General features: G+C 37.4%; 1 protein-coding gene across 1 annotated transcript; it reads right to left on the bottom strand.

Annotated features, from left to right (window-relative positions):
* Positions 1 to 6,521: 6,521 nt before the first annotated feature.
* LOC135746979 (endoplasmin-like) lies at positions 6,522 to 10,033 on the bottom strand. Its single transcript, XM_065265627.2, has 10 exons — positions 9,863 to 10,033; positions 8,929 to 9,031; positions 8,473 to 8,614; positions 8,237 to 8,353; positions 7,734 to 8,065; positions 7,538 to 7,649; positions 7,296 to 7,421; positions 7,096 to 7,212; positions 6,865 to 7,002; positions 6,522 to 6,767 (listed from the first exon to the last, which is right to left on the bottom strand). Exons 1-10 carry the CDS (start codon positions 9,909 to 9,911, stop codon positions 6,537 to 6,539), a joined length of 1,467 nt encoding a protein of 488 aa, XP_065121699.1. The 5' UTR covers positions 9,912 to 10,033; the 3' UTR covers positions 6,522 to 6,536.
* Positions 10,034 to 13,681: the final 3,648 nt, after the last annotated feature.

The following is a 13,681-nucleotide window of genomic DNA, read 5'->3' as shown; positions in this document are numbered from 1 at the left end:
AGAGAGAGAGAAGGAGAGAGAGAGAGAGAGAGAGAGAAGGAGAGAGAGAGAGAGAGAAGGAGAGAGAGAGAAGGAGAGAGAGAGAGAGAGAAGGAGAGAGAGAGAGAGAGAGAGAGAGAAATGCATGCAGGGCTGAATTAGGCAGATATCCCCTAATAATACACATCCAAAAACGCTCCCTTAAATTCTGGTCACACTTAAACTCAAGTCCCCCGAACACACTTCAATATGAAGCCCTTAAAACCCAAGAGAAGAGACCTAAAACCAGTCCCATCTGTCAACTGGCTCTAAAACTCCAGACCAGCACTAATGAACGCAAACAAACCACAATAAACCAAATCATTAAAGAAAGTCAAACTTTATATTTGGATCATTGGGATAATGAAAGTAAAAACCAAAGTAAACTAGAATGCTATCGGGCACTAAACAGAAAATACAGTCTGTCAGAATATCTCTCCACAGTTAGAGATGTAAAGCAGAGACGAGTCCTCACTAAATACAGACTCAGTGATCACAGTCTGGCAATAGAGAAAGGCCGACATAGACAAACATGGCTCCCAAAAGAAGAGCGAATCTGTGTCCATTGTGACAGTGACGAGATCGAGACAGAGACACACTTTCTCCTTTACTGTGGTAAATATAAAGAGCTTAGAGAAAAACACTTTGACAAAATCTCAAAGCTCATACCAGAGTTTCATAACTCTTCAGATTCAGATCAAATGAAGATGTTACTGGGGGAAGACAGACACCCATCAGCTGCTGCTAAATTCATTTATCAGTTACACACCATCAGAAATAATCTACAGCCCTGATCTTGTACAGTATTTTTATTTTACCTCTCATCTGCCCCCATAAATGTACATTTGTATACTTCATATGTTTATATTTCAAAGTCTACTTTATATTGTAAATATCCTCTGATTCTTTTTTATTTTATTTGCAGTAGTACTTCATCCATCACCCAGCACCTTAGCTTAATTGCACCTTAATGTTTGTTAATATTGTGTTATTGTATGTTTCTCGTTTTATGTATAATGCTTTGGCAATATTGTAAGTGACACAATCATGCCAATAAAGTTCTTTAAATTGAAATTGAAAATTGAGAGAGAGAGAGAGAGAGAGAGAGAGAGCTTGTTTCATAGACTTCAAGAAAGCATTCGATTCAATTTGGCATGAAGGACTATACCTAAAACTACTCAATAGTGGTATAGGGGGGAAACTCTACGATTTAATTAAATCTATGTACACAGCCAGTCAATGTGCTATTAAAATTGAAAACAAAAGAACAGAATTTTTCCTGCAGAAGCGTGGAGTGAGACAGGGATGCAGTTTAAGTCCAACCCTCTTTAATATTTATATTAATCAATTGGCTAATATATTAGAACAATCTCAAATTCAAGGTCTCACTCTGTACGACACAGAAATAAAGTGTCTCCTCTATGCTGATGATCTGGTTCTTCTGTCACCCACTAAAGAAGGGCTGCAGGAGAGCCTGGATCTGCTGGAGGACTATTGTCAGTCCTGGGCCCTGACAGTGAACCCCCAAAAAACTAAAGTTATGATTTTCCAAAAACGTTCCAGATCTCAAGGTCCAACACACACACATTCACACTATCACATAGAACCATTCAGACCACAAAAACATACAATTATCTTGGACTAAAGATCACTTCAACAGGTAACTTTACATCAGCTGTGAATGAACTCAAAGAGAAAGCGCTGAGGGCCTTCTACGCCATAAAGACATCAATTAAAATTGAAATTCCAATCCAAATTTGGCTCAAAATTTTTAAATCAATAATTGAGCCAATTACACTATACGGCAGTGAGGTGTGGGGTCCATCCTTTAAATTAGATTTTGTAAATTGGGATAAACATCCAACTGAAACTCTACATTTAGAATTTTGTAAAAGAATACTTAAAGTGCAAAGAAAAACACCAAACAACGGATGCAGGGCTGAATTAGGCCAATACCCTCTCCTTATAAACATCCAGAAAAGATGTATTAAATTCTGGAAACACCTACAAACAAGCGACCCCACCACATATCAAGCCCTAAAAGAGCAAGAACAGAACTTACATAAGAGTCCCCTGTCGTCAGCTGATCATGAGACTGACTGATCTCACACATACAGAGATCATCCAGAATCATGACAAACACACACTCGCAAACATTCGGCCTAACCAAATTATAAACATTGAAAAAGACAAATACATCACCTATTGGAAAAACACCATTGAAAAACAACACAAACTGGAATGTTATTCAGCACTAAACCGAGAGTACACCATGGCAAAATATCTAAGCATTGTGACTGATGTGAAACTAAGAAAAGCATTAACAAGGTACAGACTCAGTGATCACAGTCTGGCTATTGAGACAGGCCGGAGGAGACAGATGTGGATCACTCGTGAGGACAGACTCTGTTCTCACTGCACAATGAAAGTGGTAGAAACAGAACTACACTTCCTCACTGAATGCCCACAATATGAAATAATCAGAAATAAATATTTTACCAAAATCAATCACATATTTCCACAATTTAATAACTGTACTCCAATTGAAACACTTAGCATTATTCTCGGTGAAAAAGCAGAATTGGTATTAATATCTGCAAAATTTGTAGCTTCTTGTCAAATCCTGAGGGACAACCACAACAACATCCTGAAAACCTAAATTTACTTAACCCAACCCTCCATTACACATATTAAATGTTTAGTTTCAATTATTGTAATGGTTAATATATGTTGTAAATTTGATACAGTGTCGTTTTCCTGTGTCATAACAATAATTCATTATTTTTTGTTTTACCTCATGTTGTTATTTATTTATTTACTTGTTTATCTTTACTTATTGTTGAAATGTTACATTCTAATGCTTTGGCAATGCAAAAAAAATGTACTTTGTCATGCCAATAAAGCAGTTTGAATTGAATTGAGAGAGAGATGGGGGTTGGGTGACCGTGAAGATGATGTACGCGTCATAAACTCATCATCCAGCGCGGCAAACTGGATCAACTGCTGCACATACGGAGCAGCCAGGGAACTACACTGCGACCAAAATGGTCGCATATGTGTTTATAGCATCCAAGTTGGCTTCATTTTGCGTGCAAGCACGTTGTGTCTCTCCCGTTGAGTGTCCGTTCACGTGCTCTCTGTTTGTCAATGAATTTGGGTGTGACGCGAAGCAACCTCGGTGTCACATTGTATCCTTTCATGTTTCTGAACTTTTTTCACTGAGGACCCGTACGGTTCCGGGTTTATATTTTAAATGGTCAGTCGGGTCCGGGTCGGTCCTAGTTCATTACTTAGGGTCCCAAGTCTGATTAATATTGTGTGTAAAACCAGAGTCCATCGGAGAACGGCCGCAAGCGCTACCGCGCTAAAGCTCGAGTGTTTCAGACCACGCGCCACTTCATTTTCTTTATCCCATTTTTTTATAATCTTATTATTAAAGGTAGGGTAACAGATTTGATCCTGAAACATTTTTAGTTATGCTGGTTAAAAGTCTCCTCACATCCTGATAGCAATCACTGTGTTAAGTTGTTTAAATGTATTTGTAAAAATTTATGTCATCTGTGAAAGGCGTAGGACCAAAAAATGTTCAACAAATCATAGATTTCGGTCCGAACGGACATTTCCTTTTATGTCCCTCATACGTAAGCGTAATTTGAATTCCCACGGCGCAGCGAGTCCACGCAGATACCATACGTCATCGGCGCGTTCACGTGCGCTCTGTCTGTAAACAGCGAGAACACCAAACTTTTCTGCTGAATTGACAACCTACACAGGAGCAACAAAACTAAATGCATCTTTTATAACACAGCAAAAACAGCCTGGATCAGCAAGAGCAAAAATCCAAATTAACATCGGTAACTTTACTGCTTTACCACGAGATGCAAACAGCTACAGGAGGCAAAGGGTCTGAAAGGGTCGTTGCACTGTTTATTTTGGTAAGGTAGGTACGCGATATGTTTGTATCGAGATGGATTCAGATATTATACTTTGATGAAACGTTGTGTTTCTTATGAAATTTGTGTTTGTTTTCGGATTAGCATAACGATATAGTTACTACGTCTACACAACCGAAAGTGTGCTTAAACTAATTCTGATGTAAACCAGTTGTTTATGTTGGTTATTTTGGAAGTGTTATTCCCTTTGTACTGCAAAGTTTTCTCACTGGTGAATGAGACATGAGACGTGACCGTCTGATCTGTGCGTGTTCATGTGTTTGGAAAGAGGCGTGACTTTGGAGAGCGATTTGACTTGAGGGTGGGATCGGGATTTCATTGCTAGGCGGCTACCGTTAGCATTTTTCAAAATGTGTTACCCTACCTTTAATAGACTATATCTAAAATCTAAACAGTTTGCACAGAGATTGTAGCAAAAAGCAGTGCTAATTCTGAACGAGCAAAGCTCTAGCTGACTCAGGATATAAAAAACGCAAAGCTGTAATGTAAAGTCTGTCATCGGGACAGCAAGTAGACTTTTAAATCTGAAATAATGAGTGGATTAAGCCTTTTTTAATCGGCAAAAGAGAAATAGAAAGCAGAAGCAGTAAAAGTGCCTATCTAATAGAAATTATTACCATTATAACATCAGTCACATTTATAATCTTTAGACCTGCACTGTCTATTATTAGGCTATTGAGTTTGATAAAAGGGGTCATCAAATTTCTTCATATATCAGTGCAAAAACATCAAGTGTTTTCGTGGTGCTTTGACAAACAGTGTCAGCTTTGTTTATGGCAAAGAAAGTTTGGGGTGGTTAGATAAATGAACTATAATGTGAAATTAATATTAATGTTTAATAAATCAAAGTATTGTGTTGTGTCACACATTATTAGTTCTTTGTCACATGTATAGTAGACCTTTTTTGTCGGTGGATAATGATTGCCCTTTTCACCAGCTACCACCACAAGTAAATTTCAGATCTATGGGAAACACTGTGTAGTGGACAATGTGATTGTGAGACAGTGCTGATTAAATATTTTATATTATTTTTTCTTTAAAATTGGATTTAACACAAAAATGTACCAAGTCATTATGATGATCAAGTTTATCATTGTTATTACATACTGACTTTTGTTAATAATGTTAAAAACTGTGTCAATGATGCATGTTTTTCTCTAATTTTGCCACACGGACAGTGGAAACTTTAAACATGGAGTTTTCTTGGCTTTTAAATAGAGACGTTCCGATACCATTTTTCTCTTCCCGATATCTGTGCTCAGGGTATCACCCAATACCGAGTACCGATCCGATAACTGGATGTGTATCTGTATAATATACAGCTTTACATACTACTAGCCCTGTATGAATGAATATAATTTTTTTATGGTGTGCTTCAGACTTATTCCTGTATAAAACATGAACAAATACATACAGTGAACTAGAGTATTTTATTATCTGCAAGACATTTGACAGTAATATTTATTTTTCCTAAGAGAAAACGGGCCACAAATCTAACACTGTAAACTGAAAGGGTATTTTAGTCTTAGAATAATTGGAAAAATCTGCAGAATTCTGTGGGATGATTTTAAATGTTTTTAGAAGAAATTAGAGAATTGAAGCTATTAAATATTACAAAATTGCATCTAAAATAATTACTTTTTAAAGGCTTACAATTAAAGTGAACACACCAAACCAATGAGTCCTCTGAATTAAACTGGACCAACATGAACCAGATAATGTGCATGTCAAGATAGAATTATAGTTTGTAGCCTATATAAAATTACATATATTATTGTTTATATATTATAACAGAATAAAAAAGCTTGTGTTAATACGGTCTCATTATGAATTAAGCACGTATGAAGATAATTTCATCATTTTTACAACGCAATGTAAACTTTATATTAAACATAAGAGCATTCGTCTTGTAAACAAATTTGAAATGATGATGTGCTGAGTGCTGACTGTCGCGTCACAGACGACAGAGACAAGTAAGATCTGTGGTATAGCTTAGTGGTAAGTTTTATTTCTTCTTAAATCATGCTTCATGCTCTTTATCATTAAAAACAGAATCACAGCAAACAGCACACGCAGGGTTTATGTACTTGTCAATGCCGCTCACAAACGCGTGAGGCTATGTATGGGTGCTTGTTGTCAATGACGGTTTACTGGTCAAAAACACGCTCAAGCACAGGGTATGTGTGCTTGTCAATAAAATCTGCAGGCGCGGATTCCGTTGAGACATGTCGATGTTTTATTAGTCTGAAATAACAAAAAGCGGACATACGGCTGCGAGCTTTCATTTCTTCGCCGCTCTAAGTAAACAGTGGTTGCGTCACGCGTGTGGTAACTTCCTGGTACGTGTTTGAATTCAAAGCAGCGAAGAAAGGAGTTTCGCGTTAGCTATAACGGGCATAACTAGGAAAATGGTATCGGATTGGTACATGGGTTCAAGTACTCGCCAATTCCGATGCCAGATTTTTTTGTGGTATCAACCGCATTTCCGATACTGGTATCGGCATCGGAACAACTCAATTTTAAAAATTGGATCAAAGCATTTTATGTAATTCAAATATAATTATCCTAAATAAAATGCTTCAAGTTTAGGTTTAGTCTGGGCCCTTTAATACATAGATCGTGCCTTTCATCAAGACCGAAGTTGGGGATCTTGGGCTTAAAAAAGGTTTGTGACCACTGACCTAAATGGTGACTATAGAGGCAGACTGCAGAACTTACAACGCCTTTAATGAAGTTGAGGTACTTGGGCATCATGTCGTGAAAGTCATCCGTGATGAAGACTCTACGCACAAACAGCTGAGAGAAAAGAGAACGAGTCATGAGACAAACTGGGTACAATCTAAAATGTAAAAGGACACATTGCTTTATCCACCTAAAGCCTGTTAAAAATTACCTTGATGAAGTCATTCTTCTTGGTACCATATTCATCAAAAAGGCCTCGTGGTGCAGCTGCTGGAATAAAGAGGATAGACTTAAAGGTGACCTCGCCCTCAGCAGTGAAGTGGATGTGACTCAGGGGGTCATCAGTGTCCTGAAACAAAAAACAGAATGCAACTAAAACTGATCCAAAAGGCAAACAAAAACCTTAAGAGATGATTAAGTTTATACAGTCCCTTTGACTCACCCTGGAGAAGGTCTTGTAGAAAGCTTTGTATTCATCTTCTTCAACTTCTTTTGCATGCCTCTGCCAGATGGGCTTAATATCATTCATCAGCTCCCAATCCCAAACGGTCTTCTCCACCTAAGAACATTTAATCATTCATTAAATTATCCACATGGAGTTTTTAGCACACACAATATACATGTCTGGTTAGTTTCTTTTACCTTCTTAGTCTTAGGTTTGTCCTTATCATCTTCCTCTTCCTCAACCTCAGCTTCATCTTCTGTGGCATCTTCCTTTTCTGCCTCAGCTGCCTCTTCATCCTCAACGGGTTCCTCTACGGTCTCAGTCTGAGAAATGGGAAGAACAAACTAATGTGTTTAATGTTTGTTTCTTTAAAGTAATAACACTGGTGAGTTTCCAGCCAGAGAATTTGAAGTCCTGACATCCAAGATGACACACTGACCTTGCTGCTCCATACGTAAATGGGGAAGTTGATGAACTGAGAGTACTTCCTCACCAAGTTTTTAATGGTCTCCAGCTCAAGGTAGTCAGAGGCTTCCTCTTTCATCACCAACCTGATAAAACAGGACTTCTTTAGTAGACGCAACATTAAATTAATAATGCAATGTTTTAACATCTTTATAATAGTCAACACTTACGTAATAGTGGTGCCTCTGCCCAGAGTGTCTCCACGAGGATCCTCAATGACGGAGAACTCATTGGAATCAGACTCCCAGATGTGCTGGGTGTCATTGTTGTGCTTGGATGTGACAATGACTTTATCAGCTACAAGGAAGGCAGAGTAGAAGCCCACACCAAACTGGCCAATGAGCTCAGACGTGGACTGACCCTCATCCTGCATTTCTGTCATCTTGCTGAGGAACTCGCTGGTTCCAGACTTGGCAATGGTACCAAGGTTTTTCACCAGTTCTTCTTTGGTCATGCCAATACCGGTGTCAGTGATGTGAAGCATGTTCTTCTCTTTGTCAGACTGGGGAAAAATTAATAGATGTTTGAATTTGCAATGCAAATCTAAGACGTTAGTTAGTTTCACAACAGTCCAGTGGAAAGTTTCAGTACCAGTCGTTCAGTGGTGAGGTACAAGCTGGGCCTAAACCAATAATGGACTTTAATGGAGTTTTTAGCATCCAACTAAACACACCTTGATTTTAATAGTAAGCTCTTCATTTCCAGCAAGGGCATCTTCATTAGTCAGGGACAGCAACCGGATCTTATCCAGGGCATCGGAAGCATTAGAGATCAGCTCTCTAAGGAAGATCTTAATGTTGGAAAAAAAAATTAGCATGCATGAAGCCTTCAGTACAGTTTTGAATACTGAACATAGCCCAGTCCTCTTGAACCTTTTCAACGAAATTATGAGTGAAAAAGCCAACTCACCTCCTTGTTCTTATATAGAGAATTGATGATCAATTTCATCATCCTGTTCACTTCTGCCTGGAACACATGCTTTTCTGCTTTCTCACGAATTTCTTTAATTTGTGAGGCGTTCAGTCCATCTAGCTGGATGGCCTCTTCCTCCCTGTTAAAGATCAGAGGTTTGTTCGTAACATGTTTTTACTCAGTGGACTCATTATTGTTTACCCTTGAGTGTGGAACAAGTCACATGAAAGAATCAACCAGATGTCTGTACACCCATTGGGAATCATGCACGACACTTAAATTAAATACATTGAAATGCAACTTTAATGGATAAACAGATGTGTTTTAAGCCACAGATAGCAGCTAAACTTAAATTTAAGAATTTATTTCCCACTTTAAGATCAGATGGAAGACGATCTGGAAGTCAATCTTGAAAATAAATCAATGTCAAATTCAAATGTCTACAATACAAACCTCTGGACAACTTCATCATCTGTGCGAGATCCATCACGGCTTTTTCCGAGGTCCTCCTCCACTGTTCCGTCAATGTCAACATCATCATTAGCTTTCACAGAGGCTGCAAAACATCAACCATTAATATCAGACAATAAACAGTCATAAAATCTTTGTCTACAGCATGAATACCAGATAGAACAAACAGAAAAGTATAGCTAAACAGGGTCTATTAAGTTATTCAATAGCATGGGTGTTGGATCATTATGCATTAATATGCATGGCCTGTGCAGGCATTTTAGGGTGAAATCTGACTAAAGTTATCCAATTGGGGTTTTATTTATTACCTGAATTTAGCAAACTCTTGACTTTTGATGTAAAATGTAAACAATTTATACACACACAAGAGCCTCAACTAGACAACAAAGTTAAAGGCCTTGAAATGACAGTCAAGCACGCTGATTCACAATCAACGGTAACGTTATTTACTTTTCTTAATTGCAAGAAGAGTTTCAGAATTTAATACAGGACATATAACCTAGCCTATGATAACTAATAGTGTGTTTGCAGATGTAACAATGTGATTTAGAATGAAATTAATTCATTTCGTGACCTGAACTTCTTATATTAAAAATGAGCACAATAAAACTACACAATTACCACAAAACGTAAAAACCCACACACATCACGAAGTAGAATCCAGCTAAATCTTAAAGAAACTTCCAAAAGCACATGCAAGTCAGATCAATTCTCCATCTTTATTTCCTGTTCTAAACCATCGTTGCAAGATTATCGCTATGTTAAAATATATTTACATTTTCAAAATAGAATGTAATATTAACTTCAACATAACAGCAGCATTATTGTCAACACAAAAGCTTTGTCAAGTTCAAACTAAGATAATCTAACTGCATAATCCTTAAACCATGCATTTTACGGCCATTTAATAACTCACCGAATGCAAAAAGTGCACAAAGGAGACCAATAATCCACAGTCGCCTCATTGTTTTTGGAAAGAAAACAGCTTATTAATAAGACTAAATAGTATATTGTTACTTTAAAGTCAAAACCGCGATCCACACGCCTCAATAAACCCTATGCAGTGCGTGGATGGAGACGGAGTAGTTGGCTTTATGAACTCCTTCGTTCCGAGGTGGTGTCTAGCTGCTCCGAGCCAATCGCTGCACCCCACGCACAACACCGCACCAATCAGAAAGCTGTCCGCAGCTGGCGTGCTCCAATCACCGTCTTACATGTCCGATTTTTACACGGTCTAATCGTGGCTCGCATTGATTGGCTTGACGGGATGCCAGTTCATTGAGGGAGCGATTTCGTCATAAAGGTCGACAGCTGATCTGGGGACGGCGTGCGGCATGTTTGGTGTTTAAAGCGGGTTGCAGGGAATTTAACGAACTGATGCTGAATCAGATTTACGTCGCTAGTATGAGGTGTGATTTGTGCAAGTTTTGCAACTCACTAAGCAAACAGACAAGCGAACAAACGTGTATACGCTCGCCTGCCGTCTGGCTAAAATCCCATAGTATTCAGGCGTCAGACGTAAGATATGAGACGTCAGACGTCACGGTCACGTGTCGGAGCTGCGCTAAATTTGTCGCGGGCGTCGCGGGCGTCGCGGGCGTCGCGGGCGGACGTATTGAAATTGATAATTTTTTACTTTGCGTCCGGATAACGTACGTGCGGTTGAACGACCGGATATTAAATACTATCATCATCTTTACTTTAATTCGAGATATAAAACCAAGTTTGAAAAGATGCAAACAAACAAGTGCTTAATAAAACATTCATGCATTAAGAATGAATAAAACTATTAAAAGGTTTCGTTTTCATTCACTTTTGAGGGCTGTAAAACCACTAGTAGACATAGCAAATAATGAAAAATGTGTTTGTTTGTTTGTTTGTTTGTTTATATAGACCATAGATAAACTCTTCACTTTAATATGTTGCCTAATGTTGTGAAAACAAAATAGTGTGACATAGTCAGTGAAAGCCAAAATCATAAACACATTTAGGACAGGAATTACAGAATTACTCCTGATGGCACATGGTGTATCTCCTCCTAGACCTGGATCAGCCCATAAGTGAGCTCCTGTCTATATGGTGCTACTTGATGGCTTCAGATACATGAGATCCCAGAGGTTCTCAGTTGGATTAGGGTCTGGAGAATGTGAAGGCCAGTCAATGGCATCAATGCCTTCATCGTCTAGAAACTGCCTACAGACTCTGGCCAAATGAGGTTGTGCATCATGTATCAGGAGGTCTCTGCACTGCACCAGCATAACATCTGACAATAGATCTGAAGATTTAATCTCGATGTTTCATAGCACGTAGAGGTCGTGAGACCCTCTTAGAATGGTCCTCCCTAAACCACTCTTGCTGTTGCCTGTCCAATGTATCTGTTTTCAATTGTATTTGCACCAAAATATGTATAAAGTTTTACAATCACTTGTGCTTCCGTACCGGGGTTGATTGATATTCCTGAAGGTTATCTGACTTGGTGTAAAGCTGTGATGATTTTCTTAATTTTTTGAGCAGTATATATATATATATATATATATTAGGGATGCACCGATAGGATTTTTTTGGACCGATACCGATACCGATTTAAACAGACAACTTCTGGCCGATACCGATGCCGATACCGATATTAAACACTTGTATACAATACTATACAGTTGGTCTATTTGCTAGTTTATTTCTGCATCAAATTATTTTTACTGAAAATGGATTTGATCTAATTAACATTCAACTGACCAACATAATAAGAGAGACACAAATTAAGCTAAAACAAATATAATAAGACAGCATGACAACCTTCAAAGGTGGTTTTTGCTGTTCAGCATTTATTTTATTAACAACATTAACTCGTTTTTTTTTTACATATAATGGATTTCTTTATGCAGTTAATTAATAGGCCGATACCGATTGTTTTTCTCGTGCTATTGCCGATATGCCGATGGTTTCAAATTCATCAAAAATCGGCCGATAAATATCGGCGGCCGATACATCGGTGCATCACTAATATATATATATATATATATATATATATATATATATATATATATATATAGAGGGTAGTACATGTAATCAGATCCCAAAAATCAAGAACTTGTATTTAAATTACATTACATTTTAAAATATATGTGTATTCTATTAATCTTCACATACTGTATATAAAGCATTGTAAAGTTTCATTGAGTCATTCCCATCATTGATGTTTTCTAACAAAATGTGCTTGCAACGTGGTGTTAACTGTGGTGAAATCTGATCTAAATACATATTTTATGGCTGATATGATGTTTGTTTATTTTTGCATACATGTCAAATGCACTTACAAACATGTCTTGTTTAAAATTGGCATATATTTTCTTGCTCTTTGTGCTGTGTCAAAATAGTACAATACTATCTTACTTAAATATGTGATATCAAATATACATAGGTCAAATGTAGATGTAATCAAAAAGTACTCATATTACATAACACAAAATGTGTAATCTAACAGATTAGGTTACTGACTACAAATTTTGGCATGTAGTTTGTAATCAGTAACTGATTACAATTCTTATGTAATCTACCCAAAGCTGGATATATTTCCATATAAAGTGGAAGATGGTTAAGGTGGTAGTGAAATAGGTAGGTCTAAAACAGAAGAAACCTAAAAAGAAAAAAGGTTGTTTCGTATTTAATATTGTGTAAATGTGTTTAATATTATTCTGAAGATGTGATGAGTTGATTGGAATGAGGTTAGAAGTGCTGGAAAATATGTAGTGTTTGGTGTGCCTTCAGGAACATATTTGGGGAACATTGACTGTGCCTTTTTGTTTTGTAAAATACAGTAAAAATGTGTACAAATAAGTATGACAATCATGATTTAAAAGGAGTGCAAAGTGAGTTTAACGTATAGTACAGTAATCAAATTTCTGTTGTGTAGGTCTACTGTAAAATGTTTGGGTAAGATTTGGTAGGCCTACTTTAAAGTATTTGTATGTCTGTTAATGACCCTTAAACCACAAAAGCTATAAACAAAATGATATTTCCCCTGAATCATTGAACCAAGTTAATAGGGGCCAAGCACCGAGGTGCAAGGACCCTACTTTAAATCTAGATATCTTATTGTTTTTAAATGATGATGATGTATTGTTTCAATTATTCTTTTTACTGTTTTTATTTTTATATTAATTTTATTGTGTAAGCCAAACAGCACATTGGTGAACATTGTTGTGTTTAATGGTGCTACAGAAATAAATTGACTTTGAATAGCCACAAGGTGGCGCTGTGATCCACCTTGTTTTGTCAGTGCCAAACAATGGATTATGTAAAGAAATTGGACAATAAATACTTTATAGACAACACATAACAGAGGCCATACACTGATTTTATGCAAGGCATTTATTCATTTACATCATGTGACTTAATACGTGAAGAGAATCTGTAAGATTGAACTGTTTATGCCATGTGTTGCTATACTATTAAATAAATGTGCCTTTGGGTAAGATATTTCTCAACTGATTATTTTAACTTATTTGTCATAAAAAGTGTAACAGCTTTTAACAAATAATTATAATAAAAAAAAAATTGGCCCGGACGTACGTTCACACGTACGTAGTATCACACGTTCATTGATCACGACGTCTGCTCACGGAAAAGTACGCGACCATCGGCACGACTGATTGCTTGCTTAGTTTGCAAAGCAGATGCATAAGCCACACCTCATACCGCTTGCAACCTTGAATTGCTATTGTTACGCCCCATTCAG

The sequence above is a fragment of the Paramisgurnus dabryanus genome, chromosome 1 (genome assembly GCF_030506205.2).
Source record: "Paramisgurnus dabryanus chromosome 1, PD_genome_1.1, whole genome shotgun sequence".
Classification (NCBI taxonomy): domain Eukaryota; kingdom Metazoa; phylum Chordata; class Actinopteri; order Cypriniformes; family Cobitidae; genus Paramisgurnus; species Paramisgurnus dabryanus.
Note: the sequence above shows the minus strand (reverse complement) of the source record. Positions and strands in the feature narration are given on the sequence as shown.

Excerpts from the sequence above, each read along its gene's own strand:
- LOC135746979 (XM_065265627.2), bottom strand. The coding sequence starts at position 9,911 with ATGAGGCGACTGTGGATTATTGGTCTCCTTTGTGCACTTTTTGCATTC. Across the intron at positions 9,032-9,862 it reads TTGTGCACTTTTTGCATTCG|CCTCTGTGAAAGCTAATGAT; the intron begins GTGAGTTATTAA and ends GATGTTTTGCAG. Across the intron at positions 7,650-7,733 it reads GGCAGAGGCACCACTATTAC|GTTGGTGATGAAAGAGGAAG; the intron begins GTAAGTGTTGAC and ends CTGTTTTATCAG.